This window comes from Carassius carassius, chromosome 46 (genome assembly GCF_963082965.1).
Source record: "Carassius carassius chromosome 46, fCarCar2.1, whole genome shotgun sequence".
NCBI classification, from domain to species: Eukaryota; Metazoa; Chordata; class Actinopteri; order Cypriniformes; family Cyprinidae; genus Carassius; species Carassius carassius.
In genome coordinates this window covers 16,703,151-16,723,687 of record NC_081800.1, presented here as the reverse complement: position 1 = coordinate 16,723,687, position 20,537 = coordinate 16,703,151, and the positions used below count along the sequence as shown (strand labels likewise).

The 20,537-nt window shown below is 39.6% G+C and overlaps 1 protein-coding gene across 1 annotated transcript in view; it reads left to right on the top strand.

Annotated features, from left to right (window-relative positions):
• The window catches only part of LOC132129312 (basement membrane-specific heparan sulfate proteoglycan core protein-like), a 98,684-nt gene that overhangs the window by 56,509 nt on the left and 21,638 nt on the right, over positions 1 to 20,537 (top strand). Inside the window, 17 exon segments of the mRNA XM_059540858.1 lie at positions 50 to 117; positions 278 to 342; positions 433 to 573; positions 652 to 843; positions 5,069 to 5,161; positions 5,245 to 5,334; positions 5,419 to 5,649; positions 5,777 to 5,890; positions 7,108 to 7,235; positions 7,345 to 7,431; positions 7,532 to 7,584; positions 7,950 to 8,114; positions 8,285 to 8,395; positions 8,791 to 8,891; positions 9,049 to 9,229; positions 12,111 to 12,170; positions 14,693 to 14,815. Coding sequence (XP_059396841.1) covers positions 50 to 117; positions 278 to 342; positions 433 to 573; positions 652 to 843; positions 5,069 to 5,161; positions 5,245 to 5,334; positions 5,419 to 5,649; positions 5,777 to 5,890; positions 7,108 to 7,235; positions 7,345 to 7,431; positions 7,532 to 7,584; positions 7,950 to 8,114; positions 8,285 to 8,395; positions 8,791 to 8,891; positions 9,049 to 9,229; positions 12,111 to 12,170; positions 14,693 to 14,815 — 2,003 coding nt within the window.

The following is a 20,537-nucleotide window of genomic DNA, read 5'->3' as shown; positions in this document are numbered from 1 at the left end:
CATGACATTTTGAAACTGTTTTTTCAAGGTGTTGTCTATTTTTCCACAGATGTGCCCCAGGATATACTGGCAATCCCCAACTTGGACAAAGATGCACTCCAGGCGACGGTAATGGTGGTAATACTGGCAAAGATAATGTTCTGTAGCAATTTTTCCTAAAATAAGTACAAGAAATCTCAAATAATTCTAAAATTAAATGAAAATTTCTCCTACATTCAAATAGGTTAGCAATATTTGACAAAATTATATGTGTATTTGAGACAAAATATGTTTATAGATTGTTACCGCTGTGACCAAAGTGGTAGCGAGGGATGTAGCGGAACTGGAATCTGTCGCTGCAAGGTAAGAAAATTAATGATTATTTTTTGTATGTGTGTTATTTGCATCACATCTATGAAAACTCAGATTTAAAACGTAATTGTTTGTACTCAGATGAACGTTGAGGGTTCAACATGTTCCACTTGCAAGCAAGGGACCTTTTACCTCAGTCCTGCTAACAATGATGGCTGTCTGTCCTGCTTCTGCATGGGCGTCACCCAGCAGTGCTCCAGCTCCAGACACTATAGAGATGTGGTAAGGCCTGATGAGTTACAGCAGTGTTTTTCATCAGTCTGTGTAGGCATATGTTCATTTCCTTCCATTTTTCTCCAGGTTTCCACCATTTTTGCCCCTGGCAACTACCAAGGTTTTGCTCTTGTAAACCGCCAGCGCACCAACCGAGTTGATGGTGGCTTCTCTGTAGAGCTGTCCACAGATGGAACACAACTCTCCTACACTAACTTTGACTATCTTGGACAGGAGCCACACTATTGGCAGTTACCCAGCATTTATCGGGGAGACAAGGTAGAGTCTGGCAGCGTTATGGATTTTAGAATCCTTTTAAGTCTTTGTGTGTGTTTGCCTATGTTCTATCTTGAAGTATCTTCTCCTGCTTTGAGTTCTCTTCTAATGGATTTCTTACTGCAAATGCATGCTGCCAAGACCTTTTCTTTCAAAATGTACTTAGTCGTGGCAGCTCTTCTACTGCTTAGAAACGTTTTCATAGTGGTTGGAGTCTACACAAAGGCTATAGTACTAAAGGTACCAGTCTCATCAAGTTGTGTTTGCTTAGGCTTAATTTGATAGATGTGTTTTTATAGTTTTTTTTGGATGTGATACACTGATTTAAGTGTTTTAAATCTATTTGCCTTCCTTAGAAGTCTTACTCTGCTCGAACTAGACGTGCACACAAGGTAATCCTTGCAGGTTCAATGAGCGATCGGATAGTTTTTGTTGAAAGTGTGTCTGATGTTGGCCTGATGCATGAATGGGTCAGCTAAGCATCGATCTTTTCAGAATGTTTTGCATATTAACTCATGTTACTGTTCTATTTTGCTTTGATTGTGATTTTAAGTGCATGGGATTTCATCATTCTGACTGCGTTTTCAATCATACTAAGGCCCTGTTGACACCTAGTTACACCATGGGGTCACACCTTTTTTGTGATTTTATAATTTATTGAATTATTAAGAATTGAGGGTTTGACATCATACACTCGTAAATTTGCTGTCTGAAAAATGGCATTATCAAAGTCTTAAAGAAAAATGAAATTTTGGTACATGGTAAAAATGGTACATAAAGAAAAGTAACTAGTTCTTTGTAGTTCATTAGTTTATTAATAATAAGGTTACAGAAATTGTTTTATTTTAAAAAAATAGAGAGACTCCCCATGGATAAAGGACAAACTGAGAAGGGATGGCACTGTATGGCAGCTCATGAACGATATGGGTAAAAACCTCTTTAGGTCCAAAAGAGCCACTGAGGTATTAGTTAACTTTTACTGTTAGTTCTCACCACTGACCTGAAAACTAGAGGCACTTCAACAATGTGACACCCTCCTGTTTCACATAACTGATGGATATATCCTTAGCAACAGAATGTACTACGGTAAATTTAATCTGAAAGTTGGAACTCCCTCTAATCCTTCCATGCTTTTAATACACTGACCGCTGGAGAGTTTGCACTGAAAATTAATTGCTGTAAAACTGACAGATATGTTGAACTTCCAGTAGAATCAGTGAAGGTCACAAATGCATTAACTTAACCTGTAGATGTCTGAATTAAAAGCGATAAAACAATTTAAGAGGGAAAAAACTGCATCAAACAAATTGAGGTTGGAAGATATTTAGCTGGTTGTGAGTGGCACAACCTTAAACAGAATGAACACTTGAGGTGAGAGCATACATGGTATCCTGATTCTTACACGGAGCACTTCCCTGCATTCATTTAATCATCTGTTTGGCTGCATTTCCCATTCTTTCCTCTCAGTTCATTAAAGCTTTTTTACATCTGTCTCTTCATTCTCTCTCTTTGGCTTTGAGTTGCAAAGCCTTTGAGTTGCAATATTTCTTGTTCCATCCATTGTCTTATTCTCACTAGCATCCTGCTGATGAAGTACGCAAACTTGATGATGGAATCTGGGCAATCATCACTAATTTTTCCAATGGGCAGTCTCCCTTCCCTTTCTCTTGATCCTCTTCCCATTCTCTTTCCACTTCCCATTCTTCACTTGAGGCCCAGAGTTCTCTATCTCGGTCAAGTGTGCGTGCCCCTTCTATCCATTCTGGCATAACTTCCTCTTTAAAGGCCTCTGAGTCCCATTCAAATGGGCCAAAAAGGCCATTCCTCTCACCCTGACTCATCTCGGGTACTGTATGCTCTCACGCAGGTTTATGTAAAGATTTCACTAGGGCTAGTCATTCAAAGTCAGACTAACTGGCTAGTAACTAGTTAGATTTGACCATTGCATTGTCCTGTGCTGTTTATGAGCATCTCACATTGTTTTAAAGGCATATTTAACTCTAAAAATGGAAATTTACTCACCGTCAGTCAAAACCTGTATGACTTTCTGTGGATCACAAAAGAAGATATTTTGGAGAGTGTTTCAATAAAATACAATGGGTATCAATGGGGTTCACTGGAAAATAATAATAATTTGATCCCATTGACTTATATTAATGACAAATAATTTTTGTGTTCCAAAAAAAAAAAGTAATATAAGTTTGGGATGACAAGAGGGTGACACAGCTTTCTTTTTTGGATGAACTTTAACTTTTAATCACACTTCAACACAAAAAAATGTCAACTTGTCATTCATGGATTAGCTAGTAGCTTAGCACTTCCCTAGTGTATGCTAGTAAACATTTTCTTGTATAAACAAAGTTATGCTGTTTGATTTTTGGTTTGGATGTTGGTCTTATCAGCAGGTGGGACAGGGAAAAAACCAGTGACAGTCATGGGGAAATGTCACCCTTTTCTGGGAAAACCAAACTGAAATCTAAGAAGGTCACAGTCTAGGTTAAGTTGAATTTACATTACCATTAAAAGATTATTTAATAGATTTTTTTAAAGAAATTAATATTTTCAGTCAGCAGGAACACATTTAATTGGTACAAAGTGACATTAAAAAGTGTTTGTTTCCACAAAAAAATATTTATCTGATTACAGCATTAATAATAAATATTTCTTGGGCACCAAATCAGCATATTAGAATGATTTCTGAAAGATCATGTGACACTGAAACGTGAAGTAATGGCTGCTGAAAATTCAGCTTTGTATTATAGGAATACATTAAAATTATTTCATTTTTAAAAATATATTAATGTAGAAAACATTTTGAATAAAATTTCACAGTATTACTACGTGTTTTTACTGTATTTTTTCATCAAATAAATGCAGCCTTAGGGAAAGTAAGAGATTTCTTTTAAAAGCAAAGAAAAACTGTACCAACCTCAAACTTTCAAACAGTGTATCATAGAGGTTAATGTTCAACAAAGTATGACTGTGGAGGATTAGCTCATCTACTTATCTAGGAAAGTATGCAAAAGATAGTTAAGGATAGATTTTCAAATGGTGGATTTTTCCTGTTGGTATAGCTTAAATAGACACCTTTTTTGTGTCTGCATAAGATAGTAAACCAAACTCAGTTTCCAACTCTTCTTATTTCTGACTACCATATTTTATGCTAAGAATTTTTATGAAGTTGTTGATATTGGGTCAGTGACTGACAAGAATAGATGTCTCTTCTCTCATCCTTTCCTCTGCTTTGCTTATCTGCTACTTTTCTCTTCATACACACCTTTCTGTATTTTCTTCTGCCTGCGCTCCAGTATGTTTTGGTCTACAATGGTTTCAGCTTGCTCCCAGATGACGTGCTCTTTTGGCAGCTCCCGGAGCAGTTCAGAGGGGATAAGGTAAACACATGGATGGGTTCAGGCCCGCCTACCGCTGATCCACCAGGTTGTCTGATCCACTTTAGACATTACTGAATCACTACATCAGCCAAAAGTGGGATCGATGGGCAAGCCAAAACATCACTTATTAGTCTAATCCAACCACCCTGGTGTATCTAATCACGTCATGTCTAGAGCGTTTATTACTCTGGTGCTGACAGAAAAAAGTGCTGCTGTGGAATCAAGGGTAGAGGTTTCATTTCTGAGGCGTTTATGTTTTATTGATGTTTTGCTAACCTTTAAGTAACTTTTTTTTCTGTTTTAAAAAAGAAAAGAAAAAGAAAATATGAATATTGGTAATAGTTTTGAATGTGTTATGATATGACAAGTTTATAACAGCAAGTTTGTGAACTGCTATGTGAAATGACATTCTCAGCCTTTCAGAAGATGTTTAATGTCCAGTTAGACCAATGAGATTTTACTTGACTCCTGTCACTTGTTGCATTTATGTCTGGTTAGGGCATACTTTCTTTTATTTTGTTTCTTTTCTTTTTTCTTTTTTTGACATTTATATATAAACAGTTATTGACCAACTACATAAAAGCCCTAACTGAAACAAAGTAAAAAAAATTATAAAACCATTAAGAAAATGATTACTTTTATCTTTGAAAATAATAATAAAATAAACACACACACAAACCCAGCAGCTGTAGTTTTATTTAATTGCCATCTTTTGGCGGGTTTTGCATTTGGAATTATGATTCATATAAAAATGTCAAACATCCCCATGCTGTACTTTATTTCAATGCTTTTTTGATTAGAAGCTAACAATAATTATGTTTTTGATTCTTATGTAGGTTGGTGCGTATGGTGGAAAGCTGAAATACACTATATCCTTTGTGCCAGGACCCCGAGGTTCTCCAATAGAAGATGCTGATGTTCAGATTATTGTGAGTATGATAGCAGATGTTACGTGCATGTTATAGGCTTTCTTTTAAGGTTGGACCACTGCTGGTCATCACTATTTCTACAGGGTAATGACATCACGCTGGTGGCACGGCAACCATGGAGAAGCGGGCATGGAGCCAGAGAGTCACAGGACTTTGAGATTGTTTTCAGAGAGGTGAGAACCCATTCATCCATACTGTCCTTCATATTGAAGCAAGATATGCGGTTTAGCATGACATGGATAATTTTTTGTCTGTAGGAACACTGGCAGCGTCCCGATGGCATGCCGGCTACCCGAGAACACCTGATGATGGTGCTCGCAGACCTCGATGACATCTTGATCCGTGCCTCGTATCACACAGAGATGCGCTCCTCCAGTATTTCAGGGGTCCTCATGGATACCGCTGTGCCTGAGTACACTGGCCTGGCCCAGGCTTTGGAGGTGGAGCAGTGCCAGTGTCCTCCTGGTTACCATGGTCTGTCCTGCCAGGTAGGAACAATGCAGCTTTTGCTCTGTGACCAACTAGATGAATTGTAAAGGCTTTTTTCCATGCAGTGATGATGATGACAGTATTGCTTACTTCCAGACTTCTGCTTGTTGTCTCTGTATTCTGTAGGACTGCGCACCTGGATACACTCGCACAGGAGGAGGCTTGTACCTTGGCCACTGTGAGCCGTGTGAATGTAATGGCCACACAGACTCCTGTCACCCAGAGACTGGCATCTGCACGGTATGAAGCTTCACCAGCGGTTCTTCAACAGAAGTGTGTTCCGGAATGTTTCAAAGAGATATTTCACTCAAAAAGGAAAATTAATTAATTACTCATATCGTTCAAAACCTGTAAGACCTTCGTTCATCTGCTGAACATAAATATTCTTGATGAAATCCGAGAGCTTTCTGACCCTGCATAGACAGCAATGGAACTGACATGTTCAAGGCCCAGAAGTGTAGTAAGGACATCATTAAAATAGTCCATGTGAGATCAGTGATTCAACTGTCATTTTATGAAGCTACGAGAATACATCTGTGTGCAAAAAAAAAACTATCCCTTTAAGGGATGTATGCAGTTCCATTCAAGAGTGTTGCTCTTCCTTTAACAGCTCGTCAACTTGTCAAATATATGCCTTTATATAATACCATAATACAAAATATAATACAGTAAAACCATGACAATAAATATTTAAATTATCTAAAATTGAATGAATGAATTATATTTAATCAAAATAGTTCAATTGCTTCCCTTTTTTGGATGCATTGAACTATTTGTATTAAATATAATTTCATTAATTTGTCAAATTTTACAATTGTATCTAAAAAGTGTTATATACTATACATATTTAAAACAATATTAATCACATCATAACTAGATTTTAGAACAAATTAACATTCATTTTACTCACCCTCGTAAGTTGGTTAAATGTAAACAAAATAATATAATTACATTGCATGTTAAGAAACTACATAATTTAGTCAAATGTATTTCTTTATAATATAGAATACAATAAAACATAAGTTACACAATAAATGCAATAAATTAATATAAAAATAAATAATAAATATATTTTAACAAACTGAATTTTATCCAAAAGTAATATCTAAAAAGTATATACATTCTATAAATATGTTAAATAAATATTGCTTTTACTCACCTTCATAAATTAAATAAAAATTTAAACAAAGTTATTTAATTGACATCCTAAATAAATAATACTTTAAATTATTTTATTAATGAATTCTTAAATATTAAATTAAATATACAATTTTAATTGTTTAACTATATTTACATATTATTTAAACAATATAATAGTTACATCTAGAATAATCAATAAATATATATTATAGATTGAATAAATATTATAAACTAACTGAAATCAATCAACATACTGTATATATTGCCTTTACTCACCCTCATAAAAGTAGTCTATACCACATCTTTTTGATCCGTAGAACTGCCAGCACAACACCAAGGGTGAGCTCTGTGAACAGTGTGCTGACGGCTTCTTTGGAGATCCAACTGCTGGAACTCCTGAAGACTGCCAAGCATGTGCCTGCCCCGGCACTGACCCTGACAACCAGTTAGTCTTAACATATACACCTGTAAAACTTACCTGACCCTGCCAGCTCCTGTTTTCACAATATCTGCCTCGCTTGCAGTAAGGATTTTAACAGTCATTTTATATGTAGGTTCTCTCGTACCTGTGAAAGTCTGGGTAACGGAGGCTACCGGTGCACTGCCTGTCAGCCCGGCTACACTGGCCAGTATTGTGAACGGTAAGATCACGCTTCCTATACTGTTACAATAGAATTTTAATTGTTTAGATGCTATTAGTGTCATCACAGTTTTTAATGTGACACTCTTCTTTCTTCATAGCTGTGCGTCTGGTTATGTTGGAAATCCACAAGAGAGAATCCCCTGCCGTAGTGGTATCTGTTCATTTACTATTACTTGTAATGACCCCATGAAATCAAAACTGGAGGTTTGTGTTTTTGAGTCCCGAGTCTAGCATCTATTATACTAGTGAAATTATGAAAGTTGACTAAATTATGAGTATGAACACACACATAATCGCAAAACCACTTTGGAAACCAGTAGAAAATAGACTAATTGGCAGTTTAAAAAAAGGGGATGAGCCTTTTCTGCCCTAACTTCCTGTTTCAAATTGGTATTACATCATCACAGAAAAAAAAATATTTAATTGATTTCATAGGGCACATTTATGAGCCGCTGCAATTGTAAAACAGCTCTTCCATTGGACAGATTCTAAGACAATGTATTTATATGTCATCAGCTGCTGCGTCTCTGGAGGTGAAGGTGATTCCAGAAAGGGTTCAGGTGGCGCAGGGAATCCCAGTCACTCTCAGGTGCCAGGTGTCTGGATATCCACCACACTATTTCCACTGGTCTCGTGAGGATGGACGCCCAATCTCCAGCACAGCAGTGAGACGCAGACAAGGTACTCCCCACATTCCTATAAACATGTTCAGGTGACTAGTACAGGATCTCGCAATCTCACAAATTAATCCCCTAGAGAAACCAAGGATTAAAAATAGAAACATATTGAGTTTCATATTGCATATATTCTTTGTGGATAAGCATTATTAACCTTTTCGTTCCATGTCGCAGGAGTGGAGTTGCATTTCCCCAGTGTGCTCCACAGTGATGCTGGCATTTACATCTGCACCTGCCAAGACCAGCGTAGCTACAATCGAAGCAAAGCAGAGATTGTTGTTACAAGTACGTTTTTTTAATATATTTTTCATCACCATAAAAACACAATATGCATGCTATTCTAGTATTTTACTTTGCACTGATTTAATGTATGTCAGCACAAAATACATTTTACAATTCGTTTTAACGGTTGCTGTTATTTTACCCTCAAGTTGCATTTACAGTAGAACAAAAATCTGGTTGGGATTGAACATATTTAGACATGTAGACATTTGATGAAACAAGTATGAATTTGATAATATCAAGTCTTTTAGTGTTCTTAATTTAATTATTTTATATTGGTAATGTTAATATTTTATATTTATAATATTTTATTGTATTTAATTTGTTTCATATTTATTTTTTTGGGAAACATTTGTCAAAGTACAAAAACATTTTTCTTTCTTGATTTCCCACAACAGCCTTACCATCCAAACCGATTGAAGTCTTTATTGAGGAGCCCAAATCACAGCGTGTGAATGTGGGATTTACAGTGAGCTTCATCTGCACAGCCAAAAGCAAGGTATGAATGTCATCCACGCACACATCTATCAAAGACATAATCTTAGCCTCCCTGACTGACAAAACAGATGGGATAGAGAGAGAGATAGAGCAGTATTTTGCTGTGTGTATGAATGACTGTAAATGAAAATATTTGAGGACATGTGCTTCTCTTGTAGCTGCCAGCGTACACACTTGCTTGGACCCGCCAGGGCATCGACAAGCTGCCTAACCGGGCCATGGATTTCAATGGAATCCTGACCATTCAGAATGTGCAGCCTGAGGATGCAGGCATCTATATTTGCACGGGCTCCAATATGATTGGAATGGATGAGGGCACAGCCAAACTCAATGTCCCAGGTTTGTGATTGGCACCACATCCTCTAAACCTCCCTGCCTTTTAGTTTTTCAGTCTTTTTCAAGTTGCATGCCTCTTGCTTTCCTTTTTTGCCCCATTTTTGTGCATTGTGTTGTTTGTGCAAAATTCTGCTTTGTCTTATGGACAGCAGCATGGCTAACTCTCTGTGTTTAAATTATTGCATTAATCAAAACATTTTTATTTTATTTTTTTCACTTACACAAACTTAAATGGCTTCTTATGTTGCCAGTGTAAAGTCTTTACGCCAGACAAATTGATACAGCTTGTGAATGAAATGCAAAACTACTCATTTTGTACTCAATAAATAAATCTCAGAAAATGATTTTTCAATCAAGTCTAATCCAGCACCTGAAATGATTTATTCTTAATACAAATTCATGATAACTTTTTTTCTCATACTGCTAAATGGTGTTGCGAGCTAAAATCTTGAGCAAAAAGTTGATTTTTAAGCATTTTTTGTCATTCAGTGCTCTTATTTAATGACTTGTTATAAATTCCCATGATGCTCATTTTGTTATGTGACTCACATATCAATGCAGGTAAACCAAACAGACTCCTATAAAGACTGACAGCAATTTAGCTGTATTAAATGTTTGATATAAACATTTTCTCAATGGAAGTTTTTGGTTCAGAATATTATGCAATTGCATAATGAAACATGACCAAAAAAATTATGTGTTAGAGACTTTTGTAAAATATTGGCACAAATCGTAACATTGCATAAAAAAAATAAATACATAAAAATGGATTTCTGTATTATTTGTAAAGACATTTGTTCTAATTGTGTTTAATTGATAAGGTCTAGTCATTTTACTAACCTCCAGACTAACATGCATTACATTCATGCATAGTGTTCTTAGTAGCAGTCAGTGAAATCAGCTGTGGGTGTTATTGGGTGTTGTCATGGTGGTGGTTCTGTTTCAGTCTTCATACTAGTTGGGGATTTCTGTCTTAATTTCTGGGCATGTTTACTGTCATTTCCCTCCTGTGGTGGTCTTTTGGGGGATATGTGGTTTATAAGGTAGGGAGGAGTCATAAATACTGGGACCCATCAGCCAGAAGTACTGCAGGCACAATCCCGTTCCTGACTCCAAGATGTGATTCCATCTCTGTTTTGTCATGGAAATGTTCTTCAGTTTTGTATTTGAAAATGGTGCTATTAATAGTGCAGTTGTTGAAATGTTGACATTGTAATGAGTTGTTGTAATGAGTGTCATATTTTCCATTCCAAAATGTTTCTTTTTTGTCTCTCTTTTTGGTCATCTAAATAGATCGTAAACTGCCAGTGGTTTAGGCGGTTTGAGATTTTTTTATATATATATATATATATATATATATATATATATATATATATATATATATATATATATATATACATAAATATTGTTCCAGCATTTCAAATGCAAACATTTCTTAACAGGTTTTGTAAACTCGATTATATTAAATAGTATTTAGAGCCATTTCATTGATCATACTTTCTAAATGTTGCCAACAATGATGTGTGCTGTAGTTATTGCTTAGAACTTAATTTCATATTTATTTTGACTGGTTTGACAAACTACTATAAAAACAAAAATTTTGGTTTACGTTTACAAACACAGCGAGAAATATAATGAAAAGTATGTTTAAGTTGACTTTAAGGTTTTATGTGTATGTTATAACAGATTTCATACATTTCTCATGCATTTGTGTTTTTGTTATTCATTATGTATGTTTTGCACTTGAATGGTGCTTTATCTTTTTCCTTTTTTGATTTTCCTTTTAATCAAGCATGTAGGAATATTCAGTTGTTTCAGTGATTTAAAACAATATTTAATTTTGTACATTTGGAAATGGTGCTGTATCTTGAGAAAAAAATGTTTTGTTTGTTTTAGCATTATGATTTCATTGTATTTGATTTGTCTAAACTGTGAAATGTATGTACACATTACACTTTAAATGGTGAACTTATTAAAAGAAAATCAGGTAAAACACTGTTGCTCAATGGATTGAAAGTGAAAACTGAAATCCTAAGAAAGACATTTATCAATCACAAGCTGTATTCAAGGAAAATAAATTATGAATGTTTATACCAAGGTAAAGCTTTTACATATGCTGTGTTCTGATACTAACCTGCATGCCTTGACTTCATCTGAGTGCTGTTTCCTCCAATCTTTTTTAATTACACAGACAGTATGCTTACCTAACACTCATCTTGAAATGTCTTCTAAATATGCATTGATTTTTTTCACTAGAAAACTCAACGCCCTCTTTGATTCTCAGTGGGGCAAACTAATGCTTGACATTTTACAGCATCTATTCATGAACTTTTACATTATTGACTGTAGTCTCACATATCAGGCACTGTAAATCAATGATACTGGAGCATAATGATGTAGTTGGGAAGAACTTAATTTACCTTACTAAAAATCCAATAAGAAGCTTCCTTGTACAAATAGATAAAAGGTAAAAATGTTGAAAAGAAATCATATCTGGATCATATTTGAGACTTTTTTTATTACAATTTTTGAAATGTGATTTAAAATCTGACACGTACTGGTGTATTTATTATATGAACGATATCAACCTCAAACATTTGAGAGATATTTGTAAAGCCATCGGTTAAACATGATTTACTTTCATGGAAATGTAAGATGTAAGCTTGCTGAAACTTTTATAGAGATAAAATAGTCCCCACCAATTAAAGTATAATTTCACAGCAGAAGAAATGCAAGTTGTTGCACGCAAGTTCTGGAGCTCAAAAGTTTTGAAGTCTCTGAGTTGAGTGGCATATGCTTGAAGTGCTTGGAGGCACCAATGCGCCACTCTCACTGAACCCTCTGGAGACTCACTTGACAAAATCTGCCTGTCCATCATTCACAGAGGCTTCTCAGTCACAGATGTTTTACACAACCTATGAGATGTTTGAAGGACATAGAAAGCGTAAGTCCACATGGTTCTTTCCCTCCATGCCTGAAAGGACCGGTTTCTTTCATGCATGCAACCTTCACACCCCGCAAGCTTTACCATCTCAAGTAGTGCCAAGGTACAACCAAACTACAAGCACAGTGCTAATTTAACACACACACACACAAAAAAATTTAACCACCACAGTTTTAAAGATATTATTTATTTGTGTTAATCCTGTTTACACATACTGTACATGTGTTGAGTTGCACACAGGAGCATTACTTGATCTGGCTAAGCTTTCATGGCTCATATGGGTCCATTGAAACAGTGAAGCTGCATGCTTGCACACATGGGGACTTCTCTCTGTTGCTGAAGTGTGTCTTGCAATGATACTTATTTTATTACTAATTGGTCTGTAACACAGAGATTTCTTGGTACTCAACACTAGTTCACTGTCAGATTGGTACGGTTAATTCTTTTTACCTGTTGTTCTTGTTGATATATGTGACCAAACCACCAAACATCACACTTGTTACCTAACAGAGAGGGGTCCCCTGCACATTTCATCAGCCCAGTATCATGCTTGTGATATGCAAGACTATGTTGAATATCAAATAACATACATTGTTTTTCATAGATCATAATATGTCTCATTTATAAATGTCATCACTGAAGCGTACATGTCCAGTCAACTTTTTTAGAAATTATTTAAAAGATGGTTTCACTTTAGTATGAATTTACATGGTTTATGGTGATTGATGGATAGGTAGATAAATAGTTGGTTAGTTAGATAGCAGTAGAGTAGATAGAGAGTGAGATAGATTGGTAGAGAAATGGTAGATAGGGAAGTGAGTAAATAGATAGGGTACAAGTGGGTGGATATATGGATTTAGTAGATGAATAGGGTGGGTAGATAAACACATGGGTTTATGTATAGACAAAATTTTTGAGAGTAGAAAGATAAGTTGATGTATAGGTAACTAAATGTGTGGATAGTTAAGGTGGTGCATTTATGTATAGATGGGTGGGAAGGTAGATGGATTGAGTAGATTGATAGGTTTGGGCAGATTAATTGAAAAATAGGTGGGTTTATAGATGGGTGTGTAGATGAGTAGATGGTTGGGTGGGTAGATTAGATGGATAAATTAGTAAAATGAGTAGAAGGAGTAGAGAGTAAATTGAGTAGAAAGTTACAAAATAGTGGGTAGGTAGATGGATGACGTGAAAGCATGGTATATAGACAGCTAGATGGTTAGGTGGATATATGTGGAGATGTATAGACAGAAGGGTGGGTAGATAGACATGATGGAAAAGATAGGGTAAATAAATGATTTGATAGATGATTAAGATGGTGTGGGTAGACAAATGGATAGCTGATTAGGAAGATAGATGGTTTATACAGAAATTGGTTGTAATCAGTAGACGGGTAGGATTGGGTATAGATAGATGAGTTGAAAAATGGGTGAGCAGGCAGTTTTGTGGTTGGATTGCTAGATGTTTAGACGGCTAGATTTTTGGGTGAATGGATAGCCATGTAGACAGGTAGATGGAAGAGTTGAAAAAAGATAGGTGGCTAGAAAGCTCGATGGTTGGGTGGATAGATGTGAAGATGTATAGACAGAAGGGTAGGTAGACAGACGTGAGAAGATAAAATTGGGTAAACAGATGGTTCGGTCGATGGATAAGTTGAAAAATATATGGGTGGGTAGACATTGATAGTTGAGTTGGTAGATGGTGTAGACAATAATGGGTGGGTTGATGAGTGGATGAATAAAGGGCTAGGTAAACTGCTATATTGTTGGGTGTATAGACAGAGAGATGGTTGGTTGGGTGGCTGGACAGATGTGTAAACTGTTAGATGGGTGGGTCGATAGATCTCAAAATGCATGGAAAAAAAGTACTTTTCTGAGTTATGGACCAAAATAAGAACTCTATTTTTGAAACACCAAGGCAGCTAAATGAGCACTGTTTAGTCACTGAGAAGCAGACCGGAGCTTAACACAGGGTTTACAGTACACAGAGCAGTAGTCACCCCTAGTTGGTGAAAAAAAGCTTTCTTTTGCTCTGAAATCACTATAGATCTAGGGCTCGGCATCCAGCCGAGTTGGCACAGACAGCAGTGAGGGCCTTGCCCTGCCAAGCCCCATCTGCAGCTTCTCATCTCCTCAATCTGGCTACCAAGAGACATGATTTGACCATCAGCTCTGGCAACCAGACACATGCTGCATACACTGTCACACCACTATCACTTCATAAACACTCTCACGAACAGACTTTTGCCAAATGTAGAACTGTTTTAACTGTTTTTAGTGCTTGTAACAGAGACAACATAGCAAGATAAATGTGAAAAAAAAACATGATCAATTAATTAGCATGACATTTCATAGCATTTAGACCATGTATGAGAAAAATCCACTTCACTGACAAGGTTCTTGACCTCTTGCGTCATCAAGAGAGGGTAAGGTCTGTTCTGAATAGACATTATCTATGACTGGTACTCCAGTTTGAAGTGTCCTACTCCTGTGTGTGATAAACTTGTTTCTACCTCACTGTAGCTACTGAAGGCGCCCAGCCGGTGGCCACAGTAAATCCACCTGTGCTGACAGTCCAACAGGGCCAGCGGGCAGAGTTCCGCTGCACAGTGACCGGCAACCCCACTCCTGCTGTGGAATGGATAGGTGAGCCAATCTACATTTGAGAATATAAGTTCATATATTATTTTGTGGTCACCATGATTATGCCAAGTAGGACACGGTTAAAGGACGTGTGATTTTATATTGGCCCTAGAACGGCATTACTGCAAAAGAAAATCTTTGCGAAAAAGTAGTACACTTCAGCATACTTATTATGGAAAAAATATACTTTAATATTTCAGTGTGTATTGAATGCAATGTTTTCAGACACCTAGTTAGAGTTAATGTCGCGCTAACCTGGTGGAGGTATGGCTGTCTTCCGTGTACATTTCTGTAGTTGTGGTTCAACGTGTCATTTTCTTTCTCCTACATGCCACCTTCCCTGTGCGCGCTCTGTATGCCGGCCCGCACGTGACTGTGCGCGCTCTGGTGCGGGCTCAACCAGGTGATTTTAATTGGGGAAATTAGAAGCTCGTGCCTGGTTCAGTGTTTAAATACGCGCAGCAGTCATTTGATTGGGGTACAATGGGAAGAGAGGTCGGCAGAGGCACAAATTCATTCACTGTGAGGAACTGGGACTTTTTCTTTTCTTTGATTATGACGGGCTATCGGTAAGCTCATGTTGACTCTTGTTTCACAGATTTTAGTTTGAATCATTTGTCTGTTCATCTGTTTGGTATTTAATGTGGTAAATGTGTAAATGTTTGAAAGCAATTAATACTGCATGGTTTAAAAAGAGAAACTGTTAACTAAGACTAAATGTTTAGATTGGTATAGTGTTGCTTGTAAAAGACCAAGCTGTGTTGCCTGTAAAATGCATTTGACCTTTCCTGTTTTAGGAAAATACCTGATTATTTAAAATGTTTGTGTTTTCTTTTTCTTTTATTTATTTAAAGGTTTTTCACCTGTTACATCTGATCCTACTACATTGAAATCAACTGATCAAAATAAATATTCTTCTGAGTGAAATCCCAGGTCTGGTCCCTTTCAAGTGTGGGCACCTCACAGTTAAAATACACTTGACAGTGAAAAACCGCTGACGAAGCGAAGACTCCACAAAAAGCCTGCTACAAGAGGGGAAGATTCCACCTGGGGGCCTGGATGAAAGCCAATTATCTGCCGTCCACCCGTCCAGCTACTTGTTCGTCCAACAGCCAGGAAAGCAACATGGCTGAGTCCAAGTCACTCGAAGAGCTGAAAATGGAGCGAACAACAGTGAAGAGACTTCTTTCTCGACTTACCAACCATATAATGAGGACCCACATGGAGATGTCTGTGGAGGAGCTAGAAGGTCATTTTAAAAGACTCACAGCAGAGGGCTCCAAAATGATGGATGTAAATGAGGAGATTGAGGCTGCATACATTGCACAGTGCGAGGAGACTGATGCAGAGGGCGCACCTGAGTTAAGCGACCAGCAGAGAGCCGACCTCGAGAAGACAGAGAAAGAGTGTGAGCAGAAGTTAAAAGAGGTAAAGCACCTAATCCAGGAGACACTATGGGCTTACTTTGGTGAGAGGGAACTGACCCTCGCTCTAGAAACTGCAGAGGCAGAGTGCGAGAATGCCCCTTTCATTCAGCCTGACACACCCCTGGAGGCATATGACTTTATGCTCCATCATGTAGAGAGGCTGGTGCATAAAGCCAAAGAAGCGCACCAGACCTGGAACCGTTGGGCTCCACTAGCCGAGAAGCAAGACTTAAATCGTCGCCTAACGAAGCTAGAAACCCTGCTTCCCAAGCTGGTGTCAGGAAAGGCCACCCTGATTAAAGCAGCAAGAATTAAAGAGGACATCAACAGCGTACCTGTCACAGCCCATAGTACAGCCCCTGTTGCTGCCATAAAGCTCAAAGCCACAGCTTTACCAAAGTTTACCGGCAACCAACGTGAGTATTACAGATGGAGGAAAGAATGGGAGGCTCCGCAGAAGCAAGGCGAACCAACTGGGTCCATGGAGGTGAAGAAATTCCAACTGCTTGATAGTCTCGATGAAAGAGTGGCCAAAGATCTACGCCTGTCTATTTACACCTCAGCAGACGAGATCTTCAGAATCCTGGAAAACCGTTATGGGAACCAAGCTACTATCGCCATTGAGGTTGTCGAAGAGCTATACGCTATCCCACCTGTCCGTGGTAACCAGCCGAGAAGAATCGTAGAGCTCATCCAAGCTGTGGGAAAAGCCCTCTATGATTTAAATGAATTGAACAATGCAGATGCCATAAAAAACCCACTAGTAATAAAATCGATCGAGAGCAAATTGCCAGAGTCCCTGAAAAAAGACTGGCTTACCCACGCTGCTGACCTGAACAATGCTGTAAACCACCAGAACCGCTTTGACAAGTTACTTGCATATCTTCAATCCCAAGAGTCCATCTATGAGCAGTTAGAGCAGTTGAGAGACATCGACCCTGCCAAGGAGAAGACCAGGTTTCAAACAAAGTATGCCCGAACAAAGACGACCAACTCCAGCAGTGGATCAGCAGGCTGCATTATCTGTGGAGACCCAAAGCACAAGAGAAAACTCTACTTCTGCAGAAGGTTTAGAACTACCACAAAGCTTCAGGAGAAGAAGGACGCATTGCAACAGCTCGGAGCTTGCAAGAGGTGCCTCGAAGTCCATGATGAACCCTGCAGAAAAACTACTTACCTGTGTGGGAATCCAGAGTGCAGAGACCAACACTACTACCTTCTCTGTCCCTTGCCCAGACATCTGTCCCAAAGACCCAAGTTCGGTCCAGTGAGAACTGAGGGGAGAAGATGCACCGAGGCCCAGGAAGAGTTCCTCTCTAAACTTCCACCTGAGCTCGCGCAGCAGGGTCGTAATGCCTTCTGCAACATCGCATCCCGAGCATACAACTCCACTGCAGCAAAGAGAGGCCTTCTGGAGGAGATTGGTCTGCACGAGTACCCCGTGATCCTGATGCTCCTTGATGTCACCGCCAACGACGGGCAAAGAATCGGGACACTTATTGACCTGGCATCTGACACGAATTATATAACTCATAAAGCTGCAAGCAAACTGAACCTTCGCAGTGAAGATGTCACGCTTGTCGTCCATGGCGTCGGAGGGATGAAGGTGTCTGTTGAAACCAAGCGCTACCTCCTCAAAATCCGTATCAGCACTTTAAGAGGGACCCTCAAGTCTCACCAACTAATCTGCTACGGACTTGACAGAATTGCAGAAGTGCACAGACATGTTCCACCTAATAAGCTGCAGGAGATCTTCCCTGATATTCCCCTCAAAGACCTCATTAGACCTAAAGAGATCGAGCTTCTGATCAGCCACAAAGAAGGCCAGCTGGTGCCCCAAAAAGTCCGCTCTATTGGCGACCTGGTGCTCTGGGATGGTCCACTCGGGAAGACAGTCGGGGCACGCATCCAGATCTCTTCGAGGAAGTCATCCTGATGGCCCACACATCCAAGACTCATTTCGCGAGATCGATGAGAACCACATCAGTCAAGTATCGAGAGTTTGCAATAGACCCAGCTCCCTGCCATTATCCAGATCACACCGAATCTCAGTCTAGCACAGCCATCAGCAGCAGAGACTTTCTGAAGTGGTGGAGGTGGGAAAGTATTGGAGCCGCCTGCCAGCCAAGATGTGGAGGGTGCCGCTGCGGGAACTGCCAGCCAGGGGGTAAAGAAATGACGCTTGCAGAGGAAAGGGAGATGGAGCTCGTGAGAAATGGCTTGACGTATACAACTGGAGATGATCACAGCACTGAACCACACTGGCACGCTAAGTATCCGTGGACGGAAGATCCAGTAACTCTACCAAACAACAAGAAAGCAGTAGAAGCAACATTCCTCAGAACTGAGAGGCAGCTGTCTAAAGAACCTGAGTGGAAGAAGGCCTATACTGCGCAAATCCATGAGATGGTGAATAACAAGGCTGCAATAAAGCTGTCCGAAGACTTCCTGCAGAATTGGACCGGGCCAGTGTGGTACATAAGCCATCTCATCGCGCCAAATCCACACTCAGTCTCCACCCCAGTCAGACTAGTGTGGAACAGCAGCCAAAAGTACAAAGGTCTCAGTCTAAACGACATCCTCATCAAAGGTCCTGATGTTCTGAACCCGATCAGAGCTGTCCTGCTGAGGTTCCGAACTGGTGTCTATGCTGCCCTTGGTGACATCCGCAAGATGTATAACTCCGTCTGGCTGGAAGATCAAGAGGTCCACCTGCACAGATTTCTGTGGCGTAACAGTGAAGATACTAAAATAGAGGATTATGCCATCACAAGAGTTAACATCGGAGACAAACCTGCCGGTTGCATAGCCCAAGTCGCCATGCGAGAGACTGCAAACTTGCCTTCATTCAGTTACTTCAAAGAAGAGAGATGCGTGCTGGAAGATGCCTACGTCGATGACATTCTGACTTCGCATAACGACCTTGACCATCTGAAATGCCTCACAGCCAACATCGAGCACATCCTGAAAGCTGGAGGATTCTACATGAAGCCCTGGGTCTACTCTTTTCGAAGTGGGAGGAAAGATCCCAAGAGTGAAATGCCCAGAACAGAGCCAAAGACTATGATCCTGCCAAACCAGCTGATGGAAGATGAAAACAAAGCCCTTGGCCTTGGTTACACCGTCGATGATGACAAGCTTCATGTCATGGTTGCAGTTAACTTTTCAAAGAAAAAACCTGCTGAGAGAAGAAGTTAGAAATCAAACTCCAGATCCACTCACTAGAAGAGAGCTTCTAAGCCAAGTTTCTGGCCTGTACGACCCACTCGGCCTTGTGACTCCTGTCAAGCAAAAGGGTGCCATTCTGGTTAGGAGAGCTTTCCAAGAAGCCAAAGTAAGGTACTGCTTAGAAGACACATGGGACGCTGCCTTGTCTGAAGGTCTCAGAGAAGACGCCATAAAGCTATTAGAAGAATATGCTGACCTGAGCCAACTTCGCTTCGCCAGATCTCTGACTCCGCCAGATCTCTGCGCAAAGCCCAGTGCCATCACGTTCTCTGATGGCAGCGAACACGCATACGGCGCTGTGATGTATCTTCGCTGGAGCTGCAGCCATGGTGTTGTTGTGAGACTGGTTGAATCCAAAGCCAAGCTGACCCCTCTCGACCACAGAGGCGATCCTGTGAAAGCTGAGATGTGTGGAGCCGTATTTGCAGCCCGTCTCAAGGCCTACTTCCAGAGACACTGCCGACTCCAGGTCGAGAAATGGTACCATCTTGTCGACAGTCAGACCGTCCTGGGCGCAATACAGCATGAGAGTTATGGCTACCAGACCTTCTTCGCAAACCGTGTTGGCGAGATTCAGAGCAGCACCGACGTCCAGGACTGGTGGTGGATTCCAGGGCTAGCAAACATCGCAGACATCATCACCAGAGGTGCCAATCCAGATGCCCTAACTGAGGACTCCGAGTGGCAGTCGGGTCCAAAGTTCCTCCAACTTCCTGATGATGAGTGGCCGAAGAAATCCGCTAAAGAGGTTGCAGCCCAAGCCCGAGACAAAGTCACAAAGATCCAGAAAAAGACATTTGTAGCATTACTTACCAGAAGTCGCCTGAAGACTGCACACGATCCAGCATACGATCCAGCCCGGTTAGAGTCCAGAAGACCAGCAGGATTAGCAATTCAACAGCTCGTCGATGAAAGGCACTTGAGCAACCTGAGAAAGTTGATCGGGACTGTGGCGTGGATCTGGAGGGCAGCTAAAAAGTTCCTGAGTGCCAAGATCAGAGACCAAGAAAAGTGGGAGGCAGTACCATCCTCAGGTGTCCTTACAGTCAGCGAAAGACGAGACGTGTTCC